This window comes from Aedes aegypti, chromosome 3, assembly GCF_002204515.2.
Source record: "Aedes aegypti strain LVP_AGWG chromosome 3, AaegL5.0 Primary Assembly, whole genome shotgun sequence".
Lineage (NCBI taxonomy): Eukaryota > Metazoa > Arthropoda > Insecta > Diptera > Culicidae > Aedes > Aedes aegypti.
In genome coordinates, this window is record NC_035109.1 from 18,690,963 (window position 1) to 18,717,773 (window position 26,811).

Sequence of the window (26,811 nt, forward strand, 5' to 3'; positions counted from 1 at the left end):
GACTACCTAAGCTATAAAAAATCATAACAAAATAACGAAAAGCTTTAACAGAGATCTTTTGGCGTTAACAGAAAGATTTCATCCTCTGCTATATGGGAAAAATATAAAAAGAGTGATAAAATTAATTGTTTAATATAAAATCGCTTGAGCCACTATTGGTACACGTGTTCCAGTAGTTGCGCTAGTGCTCCAGTAGTAGACGTTCGGGAATGATACAAGGAATTTTAAACAAAATGGTAAATTTTTACATAGGTTTAACATTTTTCCCTTGGAATAGTAACTTATATCTTTCGAATGAAGCATCAAGATTATCTCCGGAATTTTTCTTTATTTTTATACATCCATTTTTAAAACTACTTCCATCCGTTGATCCACTACTGGAACACGACGGAAACTATTGGTGCAGGGGAGAAATTTTTTTGTGTAAACCTAATAATTTATATGACTTTTTGATAAAATAAAAAGCTCAAAATTTGGCAAATCGACTAAACTAGAGGCGTTCTATTCACCAAAAATAGCACATGTTGTTTTTATCAAAAAAATGTACGTTTTATTCCATAGTCCAATCTACTGGTACATTACAACCATTGGTACCGGCACCCTATATGTTTCATATGTATTCCAGTCGGCTCGAAAATAATTGAAAGTTGAGCTGATAGGATTGAGAATCGCTTCATGGATATTTGAAATGTAACAGGGACATGATCAGAATCAAAATCAGCATGAGTAATTAATTGGCTACAAAGATCACTAGAGTCGGTTAGGACCAAGTCAATCGTAGATGGATTTCTAGAAGAGGAAAAACATGTAGGGCTATCAGGGTATTGAATTGAGAAATATCCTAAAGAGCACTCATCAAATAAAATTCTGCCGTTGGAATTACTTTGATAATTATTCCATGACAGATGTTTGGCATTTAAGTCACCAATGACAACAAATTTTGACTTATTGCGAGTCAATTTTCGCAAGTCAGTTTGGAGCAAATTAATTTGCTGTCCAGAGCATTGAAAAGGCAAATAGGCAGTTATGAAAATATCTTTGATAATAAATCTTCGAGCTGTTTAGTAGAATGCCTATAAGTAGATGAAAAACCCGAATTAAGTACTATACCATTTAATTCCACTAGAGTTTGTATCATTTGACAGATACGCGTATTTCGACCTCAACTGTAAGGCTGTCTTCAATGTCGTGTACTAGACTCGACGGTTTACACCAACTGCAAAGATGACACTCTATTTACTTTCTATTTACTCGACGCAACTGAAAATCTAAATTCCCTACTTGCGACCAACAGCTTACTTACCACAGTTTTACCTTCTCCCCCTCTCTACTACACAGGCGAACGGTTGATCCAGTATGCGAGCGAGAATCTCGTCACGGAGATCCTAATCCATCCGCAGATTAACACCTTCATCCAGTGCATACGGAACCTGCTGAGCAGCTTCACCCGGCACCGGCACATCATCCACACCGGTTACACTTTCGCCGGAAATGGATCCTGGATCCTGCAGGTAAGCAAGCGCGCTGCCGTACTGTTCAACGATGGTACATTAGGGTGGCCCATAATGATCAAATTGTAAAGATCTTGAGTTACACCTCTAAACTTTTTCACTTGGTCCCCCAAAAGCTATTGTGAAAGTTTGATGCATGGGAAAACGGTTCCAATCACATGTCTGACCATAGATGGCGCTGTAGTCGATTAATTTCATTCATTTTTAATCTGAAGGTTCTCTAATCAATATAAAAGAGACTGCAACAAACTGAAAATCTTTCTATTTAGAAACCAAGAAATTATACCTAGGAAAACTATATTTCAGAAGTAGATGAAAAAACCGAATTTAGTACTATACCATTTAATTCCACTAGAGTTTGTATCCTTTGACAGATACGCGTATTTCGACCTCAACTGTAAGGCCGTCTTCAGTGTCGTGTACTAGACTCGACTATATTTCAGGTTAAATAAACGTGTCTAAGTTTAGCCTAGAACGATACAAAAACTGAATTTTTCTGCCCGGTCTACTACGGGTCTACTACTCTTTTTTGTTTTTTAACGAAAAGACTTCCTGTTTATTTTAGCCTCTTCTGCATTGAGTGAAGAATCTTCGAAACAATAATGATATAGGGACTCGATGCCGGTTATGGACCCTTTGCATATTATGAACCTTCTATAGAAAAACATATACCGTAAAATCGGGTGTAATTGATCAGAAGGGTGAAATTGATCACACACGATTTTATTTATTCGTAATGGAGCACAAATATCAATGTAAGCTACAGTAAGTGAAAGTTGTTTGTCGTAACTATTGTCGAATTGTGTGTTGTGAAGTTTTTTTGCGTTAAGGAATGTTTATTACTATGAAAATAATGTAAAATTTCAAAATCATGCACGGTGAAGTATTGACAAACACCTACGAACTTTTATTATTATTATTATTATTATCTTTATTAACGAGATTTGCAGCCCGAGGCTGGCTCATCTCGGCACGAACTTTTATTTCTAAGCAAGGATTTGAACATGGTATAAACCTGAAAAATTATATTATATCTCCAAACCAGATTTCATCACCAAAACTTGTACCAATTAGCTCATATGGTTGAAATAATTGAATTTCTGTTAGATATTCTTGGGAAATTGCATACATTTAGGCGTTTTTTGCGTAATTCTTGAAATTTAAATATTCGTTGTTTATATAAATATTACATTGTTAAGAATTTGACAAGCATATTCGGATGCAGGGAGCTCAAATTTATCATGTAGAGTTGTTTTGAAAACTAACAATAATGACATTGACAAGTGATCAATTTCACCCCGAAATGAGATCCCCTGATTTTTTATTTTAGATATATTTGTTAACACTAAAATGACATTTGTTAGAGAATTTCGGTACATGAGTCGATGAGGCTCACCTTCGTACTTGTTTTCCTGCATTTAGTTGTTTTGCTTTGTTAACATTATAGAAAACAGACTAGAAAAAACGTGAAAAATGATCAATTTCACCCGAAATTACGGTAATTAACACTCAAAGCAACCTTATTCCTATGAAAATCCATCGGGGGAACTTCGATTGAATTGTTAGTCAGCCGTTTTAGGCAAAATATTTGGTCTAAAGTGCACAATTACAGATATTTGAACAGTTTTGTAAATGAAACCACGTAAGAGGGTCCATAATTAGCATTCCAGGTGGGTCTATAATAGGCACGTCGGCAGCGAGCCGGATAACATGAGTATTCCATGGGCTATATCGAATGATTTTGTGTATTTTAAAGGTGCACTATGAAGTAAAGACATGGAACTTGTTGAAAAGCTGCACAAAACGTATATCCATCTAAGATATCATTGCGATAAGGCGTCGAGAATGAATCTCAACTACTAGGGGGTCCAAACCCTAAATTCATTGGGGTCCAAATGCACAAGCTTGGAGAGTGTAGCTTGAATTTTTACAGTTTGATTTTTCGCATATAAAAATGGGCCACCCTAAAGGTACATGCTCCACCACTGCCAAGTTAAGGGAGGGGATGGCAAGTAATTACCGCAACAGATGCGCCAAAAATAGAAACGAGCAAAGCAGGGATGACCTGTGACAGGAATTAATTACTTCCACCGGAAGGAAATTGGAACGTTTGAACCAGAAAATTACTAAATGGCGAAAGGGGCCACCTGGAATGTGAAATCGTGTTGAGTAAACTTGCACGGATACATAGGGGAACCTGGGGATTCTTGATCTCCTTTTCCTTATTCTGCTGTTACACTGCAGCGAGATCTGATGAGATTTCTACACAGGTTTTCAAGTAAACAGCTTTTTGTAAGATCATTACGAAATTACGAAAAGTACTCAAAATACTCAAACGCCTGTCCTGTGACAGGAGATACAAATAAGTTTGTGTGCGCAAATTGCGGGGGCAACCGTAAGTATAACTTTTGGGATTGCCCTTCGCGCAAACGAATCAGGGGCCAGGTAGATGAACGACAATGTTTTTCGTAACCGGAATTCCCCAGGCAGAACATTTTTCATTTTTGGTTAAGTGATCAGGATCCGTCATTGATTTCGGAATTTCCAAACCCAAGTAACAATTTCAGTGCATTTTGATCCTAGGTGTCATTTATGGAGGTTTTATTAAAGATGTGTTCATTCCTAACAGATTTAATAAAGCATTGCAAAGTGCTAAACGTTCTTTTCGGTAAAACCCACTTTAAAATGTTTTGTAGATATCTATAAGAGCTCCCGTGAAAATTTATTTGCTGGCCACATTTGCTAATAATAAATTGTATTTTGCATTGCGCATCGTACCTTCGTGCTGTGCGTACACGAATTCTCTCTGCTCTTGGAAGTTTTCTTAAAAACTACCTAAAGCAATAAAACAGTACTTTTCAGTGCTACAAAAACAGTACTTTTCAGTGCTAAAATTAAAAACGGTACTTTTCAGTGCTACTAAAACAGTACTTTTCAGTACTATTTTTTCTACTATTGATCCCTTTACGATCCTTGTTTGGACCCGTGCCTTCGATTTTTCGTTGGACCCGTTGGCGAAAGCTAGCGGTGGTAATTTTTCTTGGACATCGTCTTGGGAAAAAAAAACCTCTCGAAGGTCTCGTCTTCTTTCGTTTATTTACTAAACATGGTATCAACAACAAACAAAAGGAAGGGTGAATCTCTGAATTCACTACTTCCTTCCAAAAAAGTGGGTTTTAAAACTGTCACTACACGTGGCAAGAATGGAAGAAAGGACGATTCCCCGGAATGCGAAGTTTCTTCCAAGGGTGAAATGAATAATTGTATCGAAATGAGCAATCAGTTCGATGCTCTAGACAAATTTTCCGAACACCAAATCGAAGCAGCCTCTAGCCCAGGCTCTTTTATTCAAGTGAGGAAGCAAAGAGTGCCGCCTATCGTGGTCAGTTGTTCCGAATTTGGGGGATTTAGGCAGGAGATCTTGAACTCCATTAGGGGAATCAAGGTTTCCTTCCAAATCGCAAAGAAAGGAGACTGTCGCGTTTTGCCGGAAACTCTTAAAGATCGTGAGCTTCTTCTCAAACATCTTGAAGAGAAGAAGCACAATTTTTTTACTTATGACGACAAAACTGAACGTTTGTTCAAAGTTGTCTTGAAAGGTCTCTCAAGTGACTATAAATCACCTGAAGAGATCAAAAATGGAATTAATGATTTACTTGGATTTTCCCCAGCCCAAGTAATCATTATGAAAAAGAGAACCCAATCTGGCATTGTTCGGAAAGGGCTTTCTCAAGAATTTTATTTAGTTCACTTTAACAAAAAAGAACTAAATAATATTAAAGCTTTAGAAAAAGCAAAACTTATGTTCGATGTCCGTATGACATGGGAACATTTCCAGAAACCTGGAGGAAATTACCAGAACCCCACTCAGTGCGGTCGGTGCCAAAAGTGGGGTCATTGTACAAAAAATTGTCGCATGGATGCTAAATGCATGATTTGCGGAGGTTCTTCTCATGCCAAGGACGTCTGTCCAGTGAAGGAAGATACCGATACGTTCTTATGCGCCAATTGCAATGGCAATCATAAGTCAAATTTTTGGTCCCTTCGCGCAAGAGAGTCGTTAAGGCTCGTGCTAGGCAGATGAAAGATAATATCCGTTACGAAAACGGTCGTTTCCGGAATTTGCCTGGTAGAGTATCGAACAATACTCATTTTTCAGTTAACGATCGCTTGATTAGGAATCATACCCATCAGGTAGATCATAATCATGCTCATTCACAAACTAATATTAATCCGTCGGGTAGCCGTTCGAATCTTTTAATATCGAATGCATCTACCCACGGAAAATCCTTTGCCGATATCGTAGCAGGTGATTTGAACTCACAAGGGAGGAGTCAATGGAAAAAAAACCCTGCCGCCACAGGTAACATCTACTCGGCCTCTTCGTCTACCGAAAATTCTAACGAAAAATCATCAAATGTACCCACTTCAAGTGATATGTCTGCCTCTGATTTTAATTTTCTAACTGATCAATTGAATCTAATGATTGATGCAACTTCTAGTATGTCAATAATTGAACAAATGACAGCCCTACCATTCTCTCGACGTGTATATCAAATGCCAAATACAATTAGAGGATCCTCTGCCAGATTTCTGTGATAATCATGAAAATGTGTGATTTTTGACGAAAATGCAAAATTGGGTGTTGAGGAATTTGAGTTTCATAAATTAAACCTTATTTTGCCAACAACAAAACATAATCCTTTTGGTCAATAACTTTAATGCTTTCGTTCAATATTATTGAACTTGGAACTATTTTACCGCTAAATCTTTCATAGTTATTATTCATTTTTGGAAACTATCAATACATCCTAAAATTGTCTTGAAATGATTTTTATACTTATATGCAACAGGATCATGACCTATACATTTGCAGTTTACGAATCCTATAAGCTATGCAGAGCAACTTCGTGAATAACCTATCCTATAATGATAATTTGAACAAGCTTTTAGTTTTAATAGGGGAAATTCCCAATTTTCCTTGTAAATAAAACACAACACTAAATATCAGATTTTCATGCCACATCCAGTGGCATGGTCGAAAAAATATTGAAGAAAAGTGTTCCAGTATGGAGCGGAAATCTAACGCATACTCTATAACACAATGCGCTTAGTGCCCGACGAGGCCGCGAAGTTTCTAAAAAAGAGCTCAAAAATGACAAAATATTATTATTATTTAACACTTCATAGGATTATCACTAAAAGGATCAATGGCTTCAAAACCTTTTCCAATTAAAAGAATTATTCCAACATTCCAAACATTTTACCAGTGTGATAGAAAAAGTTTTGAAAATACTTTCATCTCTCCCTTACTCGATATTCCGTATCTCGATATTGAGTAAGAGAACCATAGTAAAAGTTGGTTTTCATGGCTAACTCGATGATCCCTTGGATCGCAGTTTCACTGGTGTTGTGTTCTGTAACGCGATACCTCCCTAGTTGGACGGTCCCTATCGAGTTAGGGAGAGCTGACTGTAGTATCAAGAAAAACCCCACTGATTTTCGAGATTAGACAGTTTTGGTGATATTCAATAACAAAGAATGAGTTTAGTAACTTTGAAAAAGTAGAAAATATAACCCCTTAACACCCTACTTGTTTTCAAAAAGAGACTTTTTCCATTAAAATTATTAAAAGTCGAAACCCAGATTAAATTTTTAAAATTTTTTGCTTGAATTATGATGTTAATTAAATATACTTATCTTCTAAGTAACTCACATAGTTTTCTTAATATTTTTTCATAGTATTGTAGTTAAATGTTTTTTATCCTATAAACTTTGAACAAAAATGTTTTAAAACGTGTTTAATATCTAGATTCTACAAAACTTTACTTTAATAGACATCCCTTATCACATAATGCAGCTCACAATCTTCCGAACAAATTAAGCATTTCAAATGACTGATATATCGACTTTCGACGTTTTTGTGATTTGTCAAACTTGATCGAGAAGTTCAATCCCTTAAAACCACAAGTCATTAACACCCCATTTTACGGTACATTATTGCTGTTTTTTCACATTTGTATGTATAAAATCCATGTTGTTGAAAACTCGTTGTATGTCATTTAATTATTGGAAAAATAAGAGAAAAATTCGAAAATGTCCACGTGGACATTGAGGGGGTAGTCAAGCAAATGTCCACGCTTGTCCCCGAAAGGGGGGGGGGGCGTTAAAAATTAAGGTTTTTCTATCCACGTGGTATATGGACGGTCCCTTTATATATTTCCGATTATTTTCTCCAGATATGTCATCGAAATGAATAACGTTTACTTGGTGTTTTCTCAAAGTATCCTTCATTAATTACTCCTACAAGGATTTTAATGGAAATTTCTCAAGAGAGTCTTTAAATCTGTTGAAAATTATTCAGCGATTATTCCATTCTTCATTATTACCTTAAGAATTCGCTAATGATAATTCCCAAACTTCCTTCAGGTATTCCATAGGATTTCTTTAAGTTTTCGAGTAGCAATATTTCTAGGAAGGAACTACTCTAATGACTCCTCCTGCGACTTTATCAGGAAATCGTCAATACAGTGGGATTCCGTTTTTGGCATGCTCCGTTTTTGGCATGCTCCATTTTTGGCACCCCCCGATTTTGGCAACAAAATGGATCCGTTTTTGGCAACATTTTTGAATACCATAAAAATTTGTAATGTTTTGTAAATGTTATCGTGTCTGTTGCTTTATTTATCTGAATGACAGGTAAAATACGCACCGATTACATTCTAGAGCTCTATTTTCGTCGATATTCCTCCAAATATTATTAACTACTAAGAGCTCCCGTACGTGCTAATTTACTTCAGAATGGTCATTGGTCATGCATTCGCAGCGTTTCATGAGGCCATTAATCTCCACCAGCATCTCAACTAGAGATTAATATCTTAGGCATGCATATTGAGTGACCAGCCCACTTAAGTCTGCCAGTTGGTGATACACGAAAAACACTTCCCTTCAGATTTGGAACAGCTTGTATGAACAAAACACAAGCACATAAGGGCAACAAAAAGTCTATGACTCACACTTTAAATTTTGTCTCACCTTTTTAGCTCACTGTTCTTATTATTATGGAGTTACAATTATTGCGTATGAAGAACAAACCGCAGTAATAGATGCAAATACAGCAAAATGTCGTGCTCATAATTTTTGAGGAATTTCATTAAATAAATTGCGTTATTCTAGTGAATTGCAGAAGTGTCAACATATAATCCATAAAAAGTATATATCTTACTATATTGTATATTATTTTTTAAGAATCCCAATGTTCCATTCAATACCGACACCAAAACGAATGCAAACACAGTCCAAACTAAACTTTCTCAAAAATATCATTGAAGCGTGCGAAAAAAACGATTGAGAGTATTTTGTTTGTGGTTTTAATGTGTATATTAATCTTTCTGCGAGCTTCTTCCCCTATTTGTTGGAGATTCTATAAGACGTTAGATTTGTTAAGAGATGTGTTTTATACAAGAATTTTTATCAAGGATACGGGTCTCAATATAATTAAAATGTTCCTTGGGAGCTGGGACTATGGATTTCCTAACTGAACTCATGTTTGCCTTCATGATTGCAGCCAATCATTAATTATGAAATGCTTTACTTTATCAGAAACATAAATTAAAGGAGGGTATTCTAAACTTACCGAATATTGTAAAATTTTACGCTAAAGCCTTAAAGTTAAACTGATTTTCAATATTCATTAAATAAAAAAAAAACTCATGTCGTTTTGCAATACCCAGCGCAATTGTTTTGTAAATACGTCTTTGTATGAAAACAGTATTAAATATTTTTTTTCGTATTCTTACACAGTTTTAGGAAAATGCTCAGTTCTTATATAAAGGTCACTTTTGCGATTATTAATTTTACATGGTCCACTCATACAAATAATGTACATAGAGGTTCTGAAAACCCTTAAAGACATTGAGGCGTAAAAAGTAAGTATGTAGAACGTTTGTCACAATTAACATCACGGCGCTATCGATTCATAGCATAGTACAATATTACTAAAGTGACCAGATATGTTTTGCTTCAATCCGGGACAAAAATAATAATTTTTAAAATGTATCATAACATTACACGATACGTAATATTTGTCTTCCTTTTGAGGTCATAACAAAAGAAAATCATGGTTTTATAATCTGATATTTTGAAACGAAAATCATTAGATTTTTTTTTTCATATATGTGAACCACTTTGTCTATCCTTCAAGTGTCGTAAAACAGGGTGCAAAATGATCATTTATTACATTTTTTTAATATTATTATGAATTTAGATATTGTCGAACAAAAGCAAAAGCTAGCAACCAACTGCTGTTTTCTATAAAAAATTCACAAATTTGAGGCTCTGTATCTCAGCTTTTGGTTATCCGATTTGGCTGAAATTTGAATGACGAACTGCAAAGTACTAGATGTTTTGTCTGTAGTGAATTCAACACATTGCAGTTATTTTCCAAAGAATTTCAGAGGGTTGACAAAAGTAAGTAAACAAGAGACTTTAAAATTTATTTAAAAACGGTAAGTTTTGCTTGGTTGGTTTATTGGGCAAAGTTGTTTACTTTCAGAAGTTACACAATTTATCAGAACACACCAATCACCCACAACTGTACACAATTTTGAAGTCTCTCGGTAGTTCGTTACTGAAATTTCAGCTTAATCGGATTACCAAAAGCTGAGATACAAAGCCTCAAATATGAGCACTTTGCATGGGAAAAATAGCATTTGGTAACCAACTTTTTTCACTGACTATATGTAAGTTTACAAAATTGATTTTTATAAAATATTTAACAAATTATAGAAAAAAAAAACATAAAAAATTCAAAATTTGAAATGACAGCCAGGGCCGAAACTGTTTCCATGTTTTTAGAGCAAAGATTTAACATCTGCCCTATACATAAATGTTGGTCTCCTGAAACTGGAAAACGTTAAACTACTTCTTACTTAATTGCAAGAATAAACTTTGAAATCCCGCTTCATTTGCCTGGATTTTTAAATGATTGTGTCGTATATTGTATGTTTTTTGTGAACCATAACAATAAATGAAATCAACAATTTGAATAATTATCTTCGAAATATGAAGCCGACAAAATAGAAGCCGACTGATCGAATCCGGGACATTTTCCGGGACGCTCGATAATGCGGGACACGTGTCTTGAATCCGGGACTGTCCCGCACAATCCGGGACGTCTGGTCACTTTAAATATTACGGAAAACTGCTTCGAAGTGAACCGTTCTGAAGTCTTGATGCCTTATGGTTCCACAAGGATGATGTAATAACATTCTAATGATGTTTTCAAAACCAATAGCTGAAAAATAAAATTGTAAATAAGGGTTCCGATTTTGGCACGGTTCCGTTTTTGGCAACTGAAAATTTCGACTTTGTTGCCAAAAACGGAATCCCACTGTATATTCTTTCAGACATTTTTCAAAAAAATCTTAATGAACGTATTCTAGGGATCTCTCTAAAAAAAAACTAAGAAATTGCGGAGATTTTTTTTAGAAATAATCGGATATCCGTGGCTTGGTTCTAGAGGTTTTTCTGAAAAAAAAAAAAACAAAAACGAATGAAGCTACTAAATAGGGAGTCGATGCCGGTTATGGACCCTTTGCGTATTATGGACCCCCTACAGAAAAACATAAAATTAACACTCAAAGCAACCTTATTCCTATGAAAATCCACCGGGGGAACTTCGATTGCGTTGTTAGTCAGCAGTTTCAGGCAAAATATTTGGTTTGAGGTGCATAAATACAGATATTTGAACAGTTTTGTAAATGAAACCACACAAGAGGGTCCATAATACGCATTTCCAGGTGGGTCCATAATAGGCACGACGGCAGCGAGCCGGATTACATGGGAATCAAATGGAGGGTCCATAATACGCAACGTCAAATTTGTAAACAATCTTATTATGGACCCCGGGAGGGTCCATAATAGGCATTCGGACAACAGTTTTCCAAATGTATATTTCTCTAGGAAAATCGTATGATTTTGTATGTTGCATGGGTGTACTGTGAAGTAAAGACATTGAACTTGTTATTAGACTCCACAAAACGTATATCCGCCTGATATATAATTGCGGAAAGGCGTCGAGAATGAATTTCAGCTACTAAGGGGTCCATTACTAGTATTGACACCCTATATGATAAAATCCTGCAGGGAGCTCCGAATAATCATCTGGACCCTGGCGGAATCCTTGTGAGAATCTCTAGAAAAATGGCTTGGCCCTCAGGCGAAATGCTTAAAGAATAATTAATTATTCTTAATGATTATTTTCCTTTATAAAATTCTGGAGAGGAGGAATACCTAATCGAATTCAATGAGGAATTCCCGGGAGAACCGTGGAGGAATTTTTGAAGAAATTTTAATTGTATTGACTTGACTTGACTTATAATTCTATAAAAATCAGCATAGAAACTCCTCGGGGAAATTGTTGTTGATATCCTGGAATGATTATTAAACAAATTTCACCAACCCTTGAATAAACTTTTGTGTATTTTTCTTGCATTATTCCTTTAGGACATTTTAGAAAATATTCTACAGTAAGGATTGAAGAAGCTAAATTCTTGGATTTTTCGTAATCTCTTTGGAAATTACTGGAAGCATCAGTATTGGAAGGGAATTCTTGAAGAATTTCTAGGAGAATCGTTGTAGGAATTCCTGGAGGGATCCTTGGAGCAGTCTCTGAATGTATTCCTGAACAAATCTCTAGAGAAACCCTTGAATCTTATCCCCGATGAAGAGATTTGCATTGAAAAAGTTACCAAGTCCCTAAAAAGGGACCGGCTACTAGCCCTGAGATTATGTCTCTAAAATTTCATTTTTGGGGCTGTCCATTTATTACGTAAGACATTTTTCGGGGTTTTTCAACCCCCCCTCCCCCCATAGTAAGATTTTTTTTATGAGAATTAAAAATAAATTGTATGGCGCGTAAGAAATCTCAGACCCCCCTCCCCCCATAAACCCTTACGTAATTAATGGACCGCCCCTTTCAACAACCATTATTACAATTGCCAATTGCGGTAAGTATGACGCAATCAAGAAATGATAGCAGGATTTGGGATGCCGAAAAAAAATAAAAGTTTTGTACAAATAATTGGAGCTGCTCCCGTCCGCGAGGAATCTGCTAGTCATACTTCAAATTAAAAATTAAACTTCTAGAATTGCCCCACTTTCCCCTTTAAGTCCTTTCCTAATGTTTACCGTTTCGCTATATGTATAAACACGACTGATGGATAGCCTCCATTTCCATTTTCTGCCAGTCGGTAAGGTCGAGCAACAAAAATGTTAAAGGTCATGTTTTATGAGCTAAGCCATTAGCTACACAGTTCTGCTTGTTAACTAACTGAGTGACTGGATGGCGCGGTTTTTGTAACTGCTAGAGCTTCGATATTTCTTATTTTTCTTCTTTCTGACGTTACGACCTTACTGGAACAGGGCCTGCTTCTTAACTTTCTATGTTCCTATGAGCACTTCCATTATCTTTGCTAATTGATCATTTCTGCACGAATATATCGTGTGGCTGGTACGAAGATACTCTATGCCCTGGGAAGTCGAGAAAATTTCCTCGACCGGTGGGATTCGAACCCAAGACCCTCATTTTGGTCTTGCTGAATCCCACTACCTCTATCTGGCCCCTTGGAGCTTCGATTCACGGTAAAGAAAGCAGCATGGTCGGAAGGCATGGAAGTACAACTCTCCTTTCCCGCTGACACATATCCAAGTCACTTTTCGAGTGGATGCAAATTGTAACAGACAAAAAAAAACCTGAATCTTCGGTATAAATTCTAACACTTGCTTGCATTCTTTCCAGGATGGCACCTTCTCGGTGGTGGACTTTATGGAAGCATTCCGTGAGCATGAGGTACAGCGGGTGCTTCGCGCCTACCCAGATACGATCACCATGGACGTGCATTGCGCTCCGGTCGGTAACTGGCAAGCAATCCAGGACAAGTCCTTTGCCCGACTCTGTCGCATCCGGCTGAATCCGGTCGATGTGCTGAGCTCGGGCAGCGAAAAGTTGAATGCATTCGTGGACTATCTGGCATCGATGATCGTACCGACGGAAATTTCCGAACTGTTGGAAAGCTCCGACGTGGTCGGCAATATCCGCTTCAGCCATCCGACTCTGTATGTCTTCCCCGGTGGACAAGGTGACGCTGCTCTGTTCGGTATCAACGGGTTCAACATGTTAGGTAAAGTCACGATTATTCGAATGCAATGATGTATCATTGAAATGACATTTTATAATTGCAGTGGATGGCGGCTTCAGTCGAAAATCTTGCTTCTGGGACTTCGTTCGCCATCTGGATCGTCTGGACGCAGTTCTGATGACTCGTATCAACAACACCAACATCAAGGGTATATCGGCTGTTGTTGAACGAAAACACGAAGCTCACGTCTACCCGCAGATTGGTCACTTTTTCTGCAACATTCCAGAACGGAAGGGACTTCTCAGCCCCGATGGTGATAAAGATCGTGATCCTTTGCTGGTAGATCTCATTGAAGAAGGCCACCAAATTGTGACCAACTTGAAATCATTGAACCTAAAAGCACAAAACTGCTATCGGGATGTTGAACCCATCAACCTCTATCACAAGGTCGGACACGGAACACTAGATATGTACATCATAAGCCCAGCAAAGGATTCCAAAGAAGTCAAAGAGTTCCTTGCCAAGTGGAATGCAGCAGATCCGAAGCTGTTCGCTCCAAGAGATTCCAAAGAATTCGTTTTCCCTATGCAGAACATTATATCTATCTGTGCACTGCTAGTTTGGACCCCGGCCAATCCGGAGGACAACATCACCAGAATTCTCTTCCCTGGATCCGCACCAGAGTACAAAATCCTAGAAGGACTGGAAAAGATGAAAAACGTAGAATTCATGCGACAACCGGTTTGCACTGTCAAGTCAATCGCGCCGAGTCTTTCGACGCAAGCGCTCACTAAGAAATCACTAAAATCATCATCCATCGACAAGATCATTCCCGAGCCAATCCTTCCGTCCAAGTCAACGAAACCATCTGAGAAGGATAATAAGATTTTAGACAACAAGATGAAAATGATCGACAACAAGCTGACCGATTCCAAGAGCTCCACAGACATGATGGACAGCTCAGCGGATGAAGCCAAGCTTGAAAAACACATCACAAAATCAAGCGTCGCAACTGTCGCCACGGCTAAGGTTACCGTAAGTAAGTCCAAAGTAATCAAGACGTCGTCTACCGAATCGACGAAGAAGATCGACAGCATGTTGATTGAATCAAGCAAAAAGATTGACCTAGACGAAAAGAAGGACTCTTCCGACGCAGGCTCCGATAAAGATGAAACTGAAAAGAAGGTAGCCGCTGAAGAAGCAATTCCTGAAAAGAAACTCGTTCAAGACAAGAAAGACGACGACGCAAAAGATTCCAAAAAAGACGATTCTATAACCATCAAAGACGAAACCAAAGTAGCTAAGAGGATCACCGAGAAATCAAGCAGACCCTCTACAGCTCGTTCCAGAATTGACACCAAACCGCCTAAAATGGCAGCAAAACCAATGAAGAAGAAGGAAGAAGCTAACAAATCTTCACCTACAACTCCAAAGAAATCCGTTGAACCAAAACTTACTAATGGTATTTCGAAAGACGAAGAGTCAAAGAAGACAACAGCTCCACCAAAAACTACAAAACCCGTGACCACTAGGCCCGGCAAGGCGAGTCCGAAGAGTACGCCAGCTAAGAGTGCAAAGGATGCCAACAATCGTAAGGTTCTGGAAGCACGTCAACGTCCGGCTGCAAAACCCGCTCCAGCTAAAAAAGATTCAATGGAAAAGAAAGATTCGCCTCCCAAGGTTGAACGCAAACCCATTTCACGTCGACCAAGGGGACCTACATCGGCCACTGCTGTTGGAGGAAGCCCTGTCAAGGCGAAAAAGGTTCTAAAGTCGGAAAAAGACGCCGTTATTCGCAAAGCTAAGCTGGATAAGAACGGTACTACCGATTCAAGCCTGGTATCCACACCCAGCGCCGATGAAGCCGGTATTGCAGTACAGAAACGCATCATCGATACTACAGCGTCAGCCGCAGCAGGTACATCTGATATGGACGCCATACAGCAACAACAGTTGGCTGAACTTAAAGAGGAACAAGAGGCAGTTCGAGAAATTGAAGCCGTGTTTAAGCGAGATTCTGAAAAAATCAAACGGCATGAAATTCTTTCAGAACATCGTGAGATTCAGGATAGCACTACCGAACCAGAAGAAGAGGAGGAGTATCTTATTATTGAGAAGGAGGAACAGTACACCGAAGACTCAATCAATGAGCCGGAAAGCAGTGCTACAAAGGAAGAAGAAATTCAAAAGCACCAACGAGATTCTCAGGAATCTGAGAAATGCAAACGCGACAGTATGGAAGGTGAAAAGCAAGAGAAGGCTGATGTGGGCAAGATGGAAGGAGAAACAGCTACAGTGGTTGAAATAATTGAAGGTGATAAAGTTGATGAGGAACATCCAGCCGAGGAAACTCATCAAGAAGACAAAGAAACTATCTTGGAAAAAGAAGCTATTGAAGATGTCAAAGAAGAACCAAAGGATACAGAAAAGCTATCAGCCAAGCACAAGCAGGACATCGAAGAAGAAGTTCAAGATATCATTGCCTCGGCAAAGGAAATTGCGAAATCCAAGATGGAAACTTCCATGGATGGATTGAAAACGGAAGAAATGTCATCAATCAGCCCTGACGAAAAGGTGAGCAGCACTAAGAAAACCAGCGACACAAGAGATGAAAATGAACCTGAACCAGTGCAGAAGGAACATATCGAACCACCACACGAGAGTCACCATGAGGAAAGAGTTTCGGCTACAGCAGAATCTGGTGCTACCACGACGGCTCCAACCCTGCCGGAAGACGAGCGTATTCCACTGGACGAAATCAAGGAAGATCTCGTCATTGAGGAGAAATATGTAAAGGAAGAGACAAAGGAAGTAGAGGTCGCACCTCCTCTGCCAACAGTGTATGAACCACTGGAAAGACCAACTCCAGCTAAGATGCACTTCAGTGCTCAGCAAGCCCATATGCGTGATGTGGTCAAAACCCCAGATGAAGTGGCAGACTTGCCTATGCATGAGGAGGCCGATTTCGAAGAATACAGCGAAAATAAAGACAAAGAAGATGAGAAGGAACGAGACACCAAAGAAAAACCGGAAGCTGTAGATTCAGCACAAAAGAAGGAGACTGAAGTGAAGGAACCAGAGAAGACTGATAAAGTAATTGTGGATAAATCGGCAGAAAGTGATAAACTATGTGATACAGTGAAGGACATCAAGCAAGAAGTTCAGGAGGTTATTGAGAAGGTTGCGATTGATACAATGGTTGAAAAACCGCCAAAATTGGATACACAGCAACCGTCAGCCAAGGATCAACATGACGAGGCTGATGTTCTTAAAGATCTCGAGTCACAAATCATCTCCAGTGAACCAGAGATCAAGAAACAACCGGAGACTAAACAACTAGAGCAAACTCCTGAGCAACCACCAGTAGTTGCCGATGATGAAGAAGATAAAAAATCAGTTCACGAAGAAGTTATTGTTGCCAAGAAGGTCGAACCAAAGGTACCCGTACCGGAAACATCTATTTTAGATGAAATATGGGGAGCACCGCAAAAGGCAGAAGAAAAACTAGAAGAACTGAAACAAATTATAGACGACAAGGCAAAGGAAACAACATCCGATCTGGTTGCCGTGAAAGATGAAATGTTTAAGGAGCTTGTTGACCGTAAAGAGGAAGTCATGGATAAAGTCAAGCAAGAAATCATCGATACGGACAAAAAGGCGAAGGAAACCGTAGCCGAACTGGCGAAGGCAGCTGAAAACGTTACTGTACAAGCAGCTGAAGCCGTTGCTAAGGAAATCGTTGCCAAGGTCGATGCTGTTGGTGAAGATTTGCATAAGAAGACTCAACAGGTTGATGAAAAAGTGGCATCAGAAGTGGACAAAATCAAAACCAGTGTTGAACAGGCCGCTATCAAAGCCGAAAGCGTTCTTACCAGCATAGAAACGGAAAAGAAGGAACTGGAAAAATTAGCAACGGATCTCAAACAAGAAGTAAGCGGTCAAATTGATGCAACCAAAAAGCAACTAGATGATGAATTGAACAAAGCAGTCGAACAAGTTCAAGAAAAAGCTAAAAGTGGAATCAGTTCATTCTTTGGCGGAATCACTGAAAGTATCAAAACAGGAATTGAAAAAGTAGCCGATAAGGTTGAAACTAAGCTCAAAGACAAGACCGAGCAAGTCGAGACTCGTCTTCAGGAAGTAACTGACAAAATTGAAGAACTGAAGGGCAAAGAGCCAGTAGAAGAAGTTTGTGTAAAGAAAGAGGTAACAACAGTTCCAGAACCATCTGAGCAAACTATCGGGTTTGAACAATCGTTCGGTTATGAACGAACATTCACACAAGAATTGCGGGAAACTCATATTACAACGTTAGATTCTCCGGTTACGGATGTAGATAAAGTTGTGGACATGAAGTCTTCCGTAAATATTCCGCAGCATATTGATGAGGACAAGGAATTGGAGGAGTTAGAATCAAAACAGATGGCAGGTTCGTACGTTATTGAAGAAGTTAAATATTCTACCTTCGAAGAGGCCAATCTTCGTGAGATTAAGGAAGAGGAAGAGGAAGATCGTGTCACTCCGCCTCAGAAGGATGATAAGAAAAGTTCTTCACCAAAACTGGAACCATTTGTTGTTCCACAACGAGCCAGAACACCGGAAGATGTCGCTAAAATTGTGGCAAATGTTGCTGAAGTTCTGAAGTCAGATAAGGATTTGGAAGAAATTATCCCCGGCTTCGATCCTCATGAACTAGAACGCAAATTGTCGCAAGGAGCTGCTCGTGAAGAAGATATTGGAACTGTTCAACGAATGCTGGTCACTGCTAGCAGCGAAGATGGTGGGGAAGAAACGGTAATCTGCCCAGATGGAACAATAACTTTCTCAAAAACTGCAACTCCAGAGCCTCCGATTTCTGGAAAAACTACTCCGGAAATTAAGGTTGATGAAGACGCCGTTGAAGTTAAACCATCAGAAGTAAGACCAGAGAAACCACAACTTCCTGAAGTTAAACAAGACGAAAAAGCAAGCCCAGCATCATCTGGGAAATCTTCGCCGGATTTGAAAACTTCTCCAACATCTATCGAAGAGAAAGATAAACATGAACTGCCTGAGAAAGTTGTAATTGAAGCTAAAAAGACTCCTGAAAAAATAACAGAGGATCGCAAGGAATCCATTGCTGAACAGTACGCTCAAATTGATGATTCTAGACGTGAATCCGCTATCAGCACCTTCAGCGAACGCGATTATACCAAAGACGAAAGTTCGATTCTTGACGAACGTGACTCTTCCAGAGCTCATTCGATTTCCAGTCATATCAGCGATTTGAAAGAGGACGTAGCAGACGTTAAATCTGTAACTGAATTCCTCAAAGAATCTGACAAGCAACAAGAAGTATTTACTGAGCCGGAGAAGCAAAAGGATAGCTTGACAAAGAAGAGTGAAGAATTGTCTAGCCCCGAATCGATTACGAGCCAGAAAACAGTTTCAGAAAAATCTGTTGCAGCTGAAGCAGTTTTAATGAAATCAGAGGAAAAGATTCCACAAGAGACGCAGTCATCGAGACCAGAATCAGCAGCTAGTCACATCAGTTCGAAATCCCCATTAGACAATGTTTCTACGTCACCTGTCGAAATATCTGGTCCAGAATCAGCAATACCAACAGAAAAATCGCCAATAGTCGACACAAAATCTGATACAAACACTTGTGAAAAGATAGAAGCCAAAGAACAATCACGATCAGAATCGGCGGCATCAGAAAAGATGGAGGATGGTGCGAAGGAGATCCCTCGTCCAGAATCAGTTGTTTCCAATGTTAGTGAGAAAGTTCCTTCAGACAATATTGAAGGTCAGCAAGACAGTAAACAATCTTCTCGACCTGAGTCCGTGGCATCCTATAAAGGTGAAGGCGCTGTTGACGACAAGGAACCATCGCAACCGGAAACTATCCTTTCGTGTGGCGACGTTTCAGCTACCAAAGCTGATATCAAGCCTGAAGACATAAAAGAAGTTTCACGACCTGAGTCCGTTGCGTCTGTAGTGAATGAAAAGGATGATACCGAAAAAAAGGCGGCTACAAAATCTGAATCTCCGGCAAGTCATCCTACTTCCATTGAAACGGAGAAAACTAGTGCTGAAACTAAGGAATCATCAAGACCCGAATCAGTTGCGTCTCTTGTCAGTGAGAAAGCTTTACCTGAGAAGACAGATGACTCTAAAGAAGTATCACGTCCAGAATCGGCTGCATCTCATATCAGTGACAAGTTGGTTTCAGAGCAGAAAGAAACAATTCCATCTGAAAAAGTCGAAACAAAAGAATCACCTCGAGCTGAATCAGTTGCGTCTCAAGAAACCAAAGAACATTCACGACCAGAATCCGTTCTGTCTCAAAAAAGCGACAAACCTGATAATAAACAAGAAGCCATGAAGGGATCTTCACGTCCAGAATCCGTTGCTTCTGATGTTGGTGAGAAGATTACTAGTGAAGAAAAGTCAGAGGAAATAAAAGATGGTTCTCGACCCGAATCAGTTGCATCACAAATTGTTGAAACGACTTCCCATAGAGTTGCAAAGGACGTAGATGAAAAACAAACTGCCAGATCTGAATCGGTAGCTTCCCACGTCAGTGAAAAATCTTCAACAGAAAAGGAACCAGCTGCTATGGAAGCATCGCGTCCGGAATCTGTCACTTCCCTTATCAGCGACAAGGATGAAACGAAAAAAGCTGAGTCTAAAGAAGCTTCACGACCCGAATCTGCAGTTTCACATATAAGCGAGAAAGAAGAAGTTAAAAGTTCATCGTCAGTCGAGAAAGATGTGGCTAAAACAGATGAGGCTAAGGAAGCTTCACGACCTGATTCGGTAGCGTCTCATGTCAGTGAAAAAGACGCTAAGGAAGCATCGCGTCCAGCGTCAGTCGCATCCCACGTTAGTGAGCAACTTGACACTTACAAGCTGGAAACTAAAGAAGCTTCCAGACCTGAATCAAGAACATCTCATACTAGTGAGATAATAGACGCTAAGCTGAAAGAAGAGCCCAAACTAGTGGAAACAAAGGATGTTGCTCAACCGGATGCAAAGATGGAAGAAACATCACGACCGGAATCAGTCGTTTCTCATGCCAGCGAAAAAGTTTCCACTGATAAAGCTACGGAAGCTGTACGACCTGACTCAACAGAATCTCACATAGGTGCGAAGGCAACTACTATGCAAGAAGAGACATCACGACCAATGTCAGTCGCTTCTAATGTTAGCGAAAAACTAGATACTAAAAAAGAAGAACCAAAAGACAGTTCTCGACCAGAGTCAGTTATTAGTGAAGCGACGTCTGATAAATTTGATGAAAAACAAAAGGATACTTTACAATCTGTTGCCTCTCAGGAGATCGTAAAAACGTCTGAAAAAGTAGAATCAGAATTGATAGCATCTCAAGTGAGTGAGAAAACATCAGTAAAATCAGAAGTTGAAGAATCCTCACGGCCTGAGTCTGTTGCTTCTCATTTGAGTGAAAAGGCCTCTTCTGATAAAGTAGAAATCAAGGATTCTTCACGTCCGGAATCAGTCGCATCTCATATCAGTGAGAAGACATCATCTGCAGACGCGAAGTCACCAGCAGCTTCACGACCAGATTCCGTTGCCTCCCACTCGAGTGACAAGGTTGCGGAGAAAGAAGATATTAAAAAAGAGGAACTGCATGCAGCTACTCAAAAAGAAGTGAAAGAAGCTCAACGTCCTGAGTCAGCTTCCTCACATGTTAGTGATAAACCAGAGGTTAAGGATACATCACGTCCGGAATCTGTAGCTTCTCATGCAAGCGAAAAGGGGCCTTCCGACAAGATCGACATCAAGGATGAAACTAAGGGTTTGGTACAACCGATGTTGCCTGTTTCTCAAGAGAAGACAGATTCCAAACAAGACGAAAAGAACGAACTCTCACGACCAGAATCATGTGCTTCCCATGTTAGTGAAAAGGAAATGTCCGAGACAACAGAAACGAAACTGGGAAGCATGGAGGTAGCACAGCTGAAATCAATTGCATCTCAGGCGAGCGAGAAAACATCAACTGAAGTGATAGAAACAGTCAAGGTGGTATCGAAAGAGCCGTCCAGACCGGAGTCCGTTGCTTCACATACAAGCGAGCATGCCGAAACAAAATCTGATGCAAAGGAAAGCTCAAGATCTGCATCAGTTGCATCTCATGTAAGCGACAAGTCAGAGCCAAAACCAGAAGTTGAGGATGCTTCACGGCCAGAATCAGTTGCATCCCATACAAGTGATAAAGAACATTCAACGGAAAAAGAATCGAAATCAACATATGAAATAAAAGGACAGTTGCCGGAATCCAAAGAAGCAAGTACATTAGAATCTGCCACAAACATTGTTACTGGAAAAGTACCAACCGATGATGGCAAAAATGCTGAGACCAACATAACTCATGCAAGCGTGAACAAAGAAGATTCAAAACCTGCTTCTATTCTCTCACAAATAGACGAAAAAGCTCTATCGAGTGTAAAAGATACCGCTCGTCCTCAAGAGAAAGAACCATCGGTGACCGATTCACAATGTGGCAAAGAGCAACCATTGAAGGAAAGTGATTCTCGGCCAACTTCAGCAGCAAGCCACGTGAGCGAGAAAGTCTCTACGGATAAAACTCCCGAGAAGGAAGAATCTAGACCAGCGTCTGCAGTCAGCCATGTGAGTGAATCTGCTCCATCTGATAAACTCGACATTATCAAGGCAGAAGACAAGGATTATTGGCGGCCGGCTTCGTCAGCAAGTCATGTAAGCGAAAAATCGAGTACCATAGACGCAGTTGTTATTGATCAGAAGGAAAGTCCTGCTCCCATATCAACAGTGAGTCCTACCATCGAGAAGGAACAGAAAGAACCGTCTCGTTCGCAATCAGCAGCAAGCGAGAAAGTTGAAGAAACTTCTCGCCCAGTATCTGTTGCTAGCGACAAGGCGAAAACAGTGGAATCGAAGGCAGACGACAAAGAGGCATCTAGACCAACTTCAGCCGCTAGTCATAAGAGTGAAAAGGATTCTCACAAGGCCGAGTTTGAAAAAGATTCGTCACGACCAGCCTCATCTGCCAGCCATGCTAGTGAAAAGGGTTCTGTTTTGCAGGAAACAGAAAGTACCAAAACAGAAGAGATGGATATTGCAGTCAAAGTAGAATCAAAAGACGATAAGGATCCATCTCGTTCAGCTTCGGTTGCGAGCCATGTGAGTGAGACAGATAAGGAAGTTGATGAGAAAACTCAGTCACGCCCAGATTCGGCAGCCAGTCATGGTCCTTCAGACAAATCAGTACCAAAAGATTCTAAGCCTGACGATAAAGAACTTTCGTTGCCGGAAAGCACAACTAGTGAAACCGTTGCTAAACCCTTAGATGCTTCATCAATTGATAAATTGATCGGAGAAGGAGATTTCTCTCGTCCAGAATCGCCAGCAAGTTGTTCTAGTGATAAAGTAGAACCTTCGAAGGAGCCCAAATCGACGTTTGTAGAAAAAGACTTAGCTCGCCCAGATTCGTCATGTAGCTACCATGGTGAGCATATTCCAGATGAGAAACCATTCTCACGTCCGGAGTCTCCTGATAGCTGCGCCGATGATAAGTTGAACGAAGTAGAGACACAACCTGCAGAAAAACAGGTAACTGGAGATGATGCAGTAAAGCAGGTAATTGACACTACGAAAGATGTTAAAAAAGAAGACATGGAATCTCCCGAGGTGAAAGAGTTCTCGCGTCCTGATTCTCCAGCTAGTTGTGGAGATGAAACCGAGCTAACATCGAAGACACCAGAATCCAGCATTCCCGAGAAGCATCTAGCCAGAGAGGACTCCGTGCAAAGCTACCACGGTGAACCGATTCCCGAAGAAAAACAATTCTCACGACCTGATTCTCCAGCTAGTGGTGGTGAAGATGAAACACCTGCCCCAGTTGTTAAGTCTAAGGAATCCTCTAGGCCAGAATCCGCAGCAAGTCATATCAGTGGAAAGGACAAGTCACCTGTTGGCAGTGAAGCGAAGGAATCCCTTACTTTGAACGAGAAAGATACTTCAAGACCTACGTCAGCAGCAAGTCATGCATCTGACAAGTCAGGTGCTACTGAAGCTAAAATGGAATCACGACGGGAATCTGCCACACAAGAAGAACGTCCATCATCAGCATTGAGTGATCATGCTGATAATGCACAGGAAGAGAAAATCTTTATGAAGGAATCTCGATCGAAGTCGCTTTCGGCGGTCATGTCTTCTACGCCACAACGCATTGGATTTGAAGGTAGCGCATTAGGCGTTTTGGAAGAAAGTGCAGCCACATCGCGTGACGATTTGCATATTTTGAAAACTCCTCGCGAAAGTATTACCAAGATAGAAGAAATGGCATTCACAGAGAAAAAACAAACTTTCACTGCATCCAAGACAGGAATGTCGCTATTCGGGCCGAGTCAATTCCCGACTGAGGAGCGAAAAGAAGCCGAAGGCTTTCCGATAGCAGGAGCCGAACATGAAAGTCCGGATCAAACTGATACCATCATTCCAGGAGTCGATCAACTACTGAAGGAAACCGCCAGTTCAATGAAGGAGATTGAAAAAATGTCTTCATCAGTTATAACTATGATTCAGACAACCGAGAAAAAAGACGAATCAATCAAGCAGGAGAGCAAAAGCTCGACCCTTGCTTTCCCTCTGCTTGATAGTGGCAAATCAACTCCAATGTCGGGTGAAAAGGATAAATCGCAAACTTCCAGCATCAAATCGACTAGTCCTCACGACAAGGATTCACTAGAGGGCAGTTCAGCGTCATTGAACACGTTTATCGAAAAGGATAGTCTGTCTGAAAGTACGAGTAAACAGGTTACAATCAAGATGAGTGCTGTGGAAGAAATTGCTGATTTAAAAAGCATGACTACAAGTACAAAAGTAGAATGCACTGAGTTACTAGGAGGATCAAAAACTCCTCCGACAGCTCCAATCAGTCCTAATGTCGCAAAAGAAGATTGCACTTTGGGGCAGCATATTGAAAGCACCGTAACAAGTATCAGTGCCACGACTGGTACCTCATCTAGCCAGGGGATTGTCAAGCAGCAAAAGGAAGATGTGTCTGGTATTTCAACACCTAAAGAGTCTGTACCATCTGGCAAGAGCAGTCCAGGTCTAATGTCCGTTCACACAGGTAGTACAGATAGTGCGTCCAAGTCAATCAATCTCGGTCACAGTTCAGGTATTGAAACATCAGAATCATCTCCAAAACCAACGTCTCCATTCCCGAAATTGTTAGATACGCTGAAAACCGATGAAGTAAAGACCAGCTCCGGCATGAGTACTCCGGATATGACGCGTACCTCTACGCCGGACATGGTAGATTCTCAGATTGAACGCATCCCCGAAGATACTAAGGAAGAAGTGAAGCAAGACGTTATCACTACGACTACCACCACGACGAAGCGCTACATCATCAAGGATGGCGAAAAGATCGAAGTTGGAAGCACGGTCAAAACAGAAGTATCAGGAGATTCGAAGAAGGATGATACTAGCAGCGCTGGCGAATCAATGTCAACTTCAACAACCACTACGACCACTACTACAAAGGTCGTTAAAGAAGCCATTAAAACTCCCATTAATCTTACTTTAGCAACAACGGAAGACAGGAGTCTAACTGAAGATTACGATGAAAAAGACGTGATGTCACCACGATCGGATATTTCCTCAGGACAAGCTTCACGAATCGTAGCTGGCTGGCATGACGAAGACGTTCCTGGATCTCCAATGAGTGTTACTTCGCAAGCTCCTCTATCGCCAAGCACGAAGTACACCTATGATTACGATTTGCAACACTCGAGTTCCGGTGTCAGCAAGAAATCAGACATTGAAATCGACGATAGTCAGGATGAAATACCTCCACAATACGGGAGTGACGAGGTTAAATCAGCAATCACCATCGCCTCAGCGTTTAAACCTGATCCCATGAGTACCTCTTTCTACGGACAGCTACCAGACGTATCGGATACGGCTGTTACTACTTCTGTAACATCTACAAAGTCGGTTCCTATTCCCATTACAACTGGCAAAGCATTCACTAAGACTTATATGGAATACGCTTCCAGTGGCGACAGTAGTGTAGACTCGAGTCACATCCATAAATCAGCAGATCGAAAATACCTTGACGAAGCGGATCTTGATTTCGAGAAAGCGTTCACCAAGTCCGACAAGGTAGATCTGATGACCCAGTCAATGCACTTCTCCAGCGAAAAGGAATTTATGGCTGCAACTACAACAACATCGTCTGCTATGACGACTGTGGCCGATAGCAGTAAAAAAGAACTAGACTTTACTGCCAGCGGTCTACCGACTACCATTTCAGCATCGCAAGCACAAACCACACTTACTACTACAGCACAGTCCAGCACTACCGCCACAACCAGTGGAAGCACCAGTCAACAGTCACAGTCAGACAAAGACAAGGATCCTCTTGCTTCGTGGGGAAAGCCTCTCGGATTGCCTTCACCAGCGCCACTGAACGACGAAAACATGAAAACCACCCCGAAAAGAGAGCGCAAGATGATCCTGAGCAAGACGAAGCTGAACAACGAAAAGAACCTACGGAAACGATCCGAGTCCCCGATCAAGTCGGCGAAGAGGCCAGCACCGGTCTACGTTGATCTGTCGTACGTGCCACATCACGGTAACTCCTACTACGCCAACGTGGAGTTCTTCAAGCGGGTGCGAGCCAGATACTACGTCTTCTCCGGAACAGAACCAAGCCGCGAAGTGTACAACGCCCTGCTAGAGGCGAAGCAAACGTGGGAAGATAAAGAATTAGGTAAGTAAATGCAGACAATACGCACTAGAAACATTATTTATTCTTTTCAAACTCAACCATTCCATGCGCATTTGCGGTATCATAGTCATATTAAAAGTGTGCAAAATCAATTTACTCAACAGGATTTCTACAAATTCTCGCGGAAACATACTATGAACCTTGTTATGTAGACTGTTCGACATCGAATATCTAATGAAGCACTTGAATTTAAGAATCTATCACAAATGTCTGAAGGAATTTGTAGGAAGAGTTTTTGCAAGACCCTTGGGATTTTACTTTTGTTGCCCTTGATGGATTTGAGATGAGATTGTAGGTTCACAGGAATATTTAAAGACTGTCGATGAACTTTCGTATAAACTTTCTGCACCTCTCAGGTGTTTGTCAAAGTACAGCT

At 40.3% G+C, this 26,811-nt stretch overlaps 1 protein-coding gene across 1 annotated transcript in view; it reads left to right on the forward strand.

Annotated features, from left to right (window-relative positions):
* The window catches only part of LOC5572519 (microtubule-associated protein futsch), a 356,390-nt gene that overhangs the window by 325,453 nt on the left and 4,126 nt on the right, over positions 1-26,811 (forward strand). Inside the window, exons 3-5 of the mRNA XM_021855096.1 lie at positions 1,339-1,511; positions 13,312-13,693; positions 13,755-26,417. Of these exons, the coding sequence (XP_021710788.1) occupies positions 1,339-1,511; positions 13,312-13,693; positions 13,755-26,417 (13,218 nt within the window). The remainder of the gene's footprint in view (positions 1-1,338; positions 1,512-13,311; positions 13,694-13,754; positions 26,418-26,811) is intronic.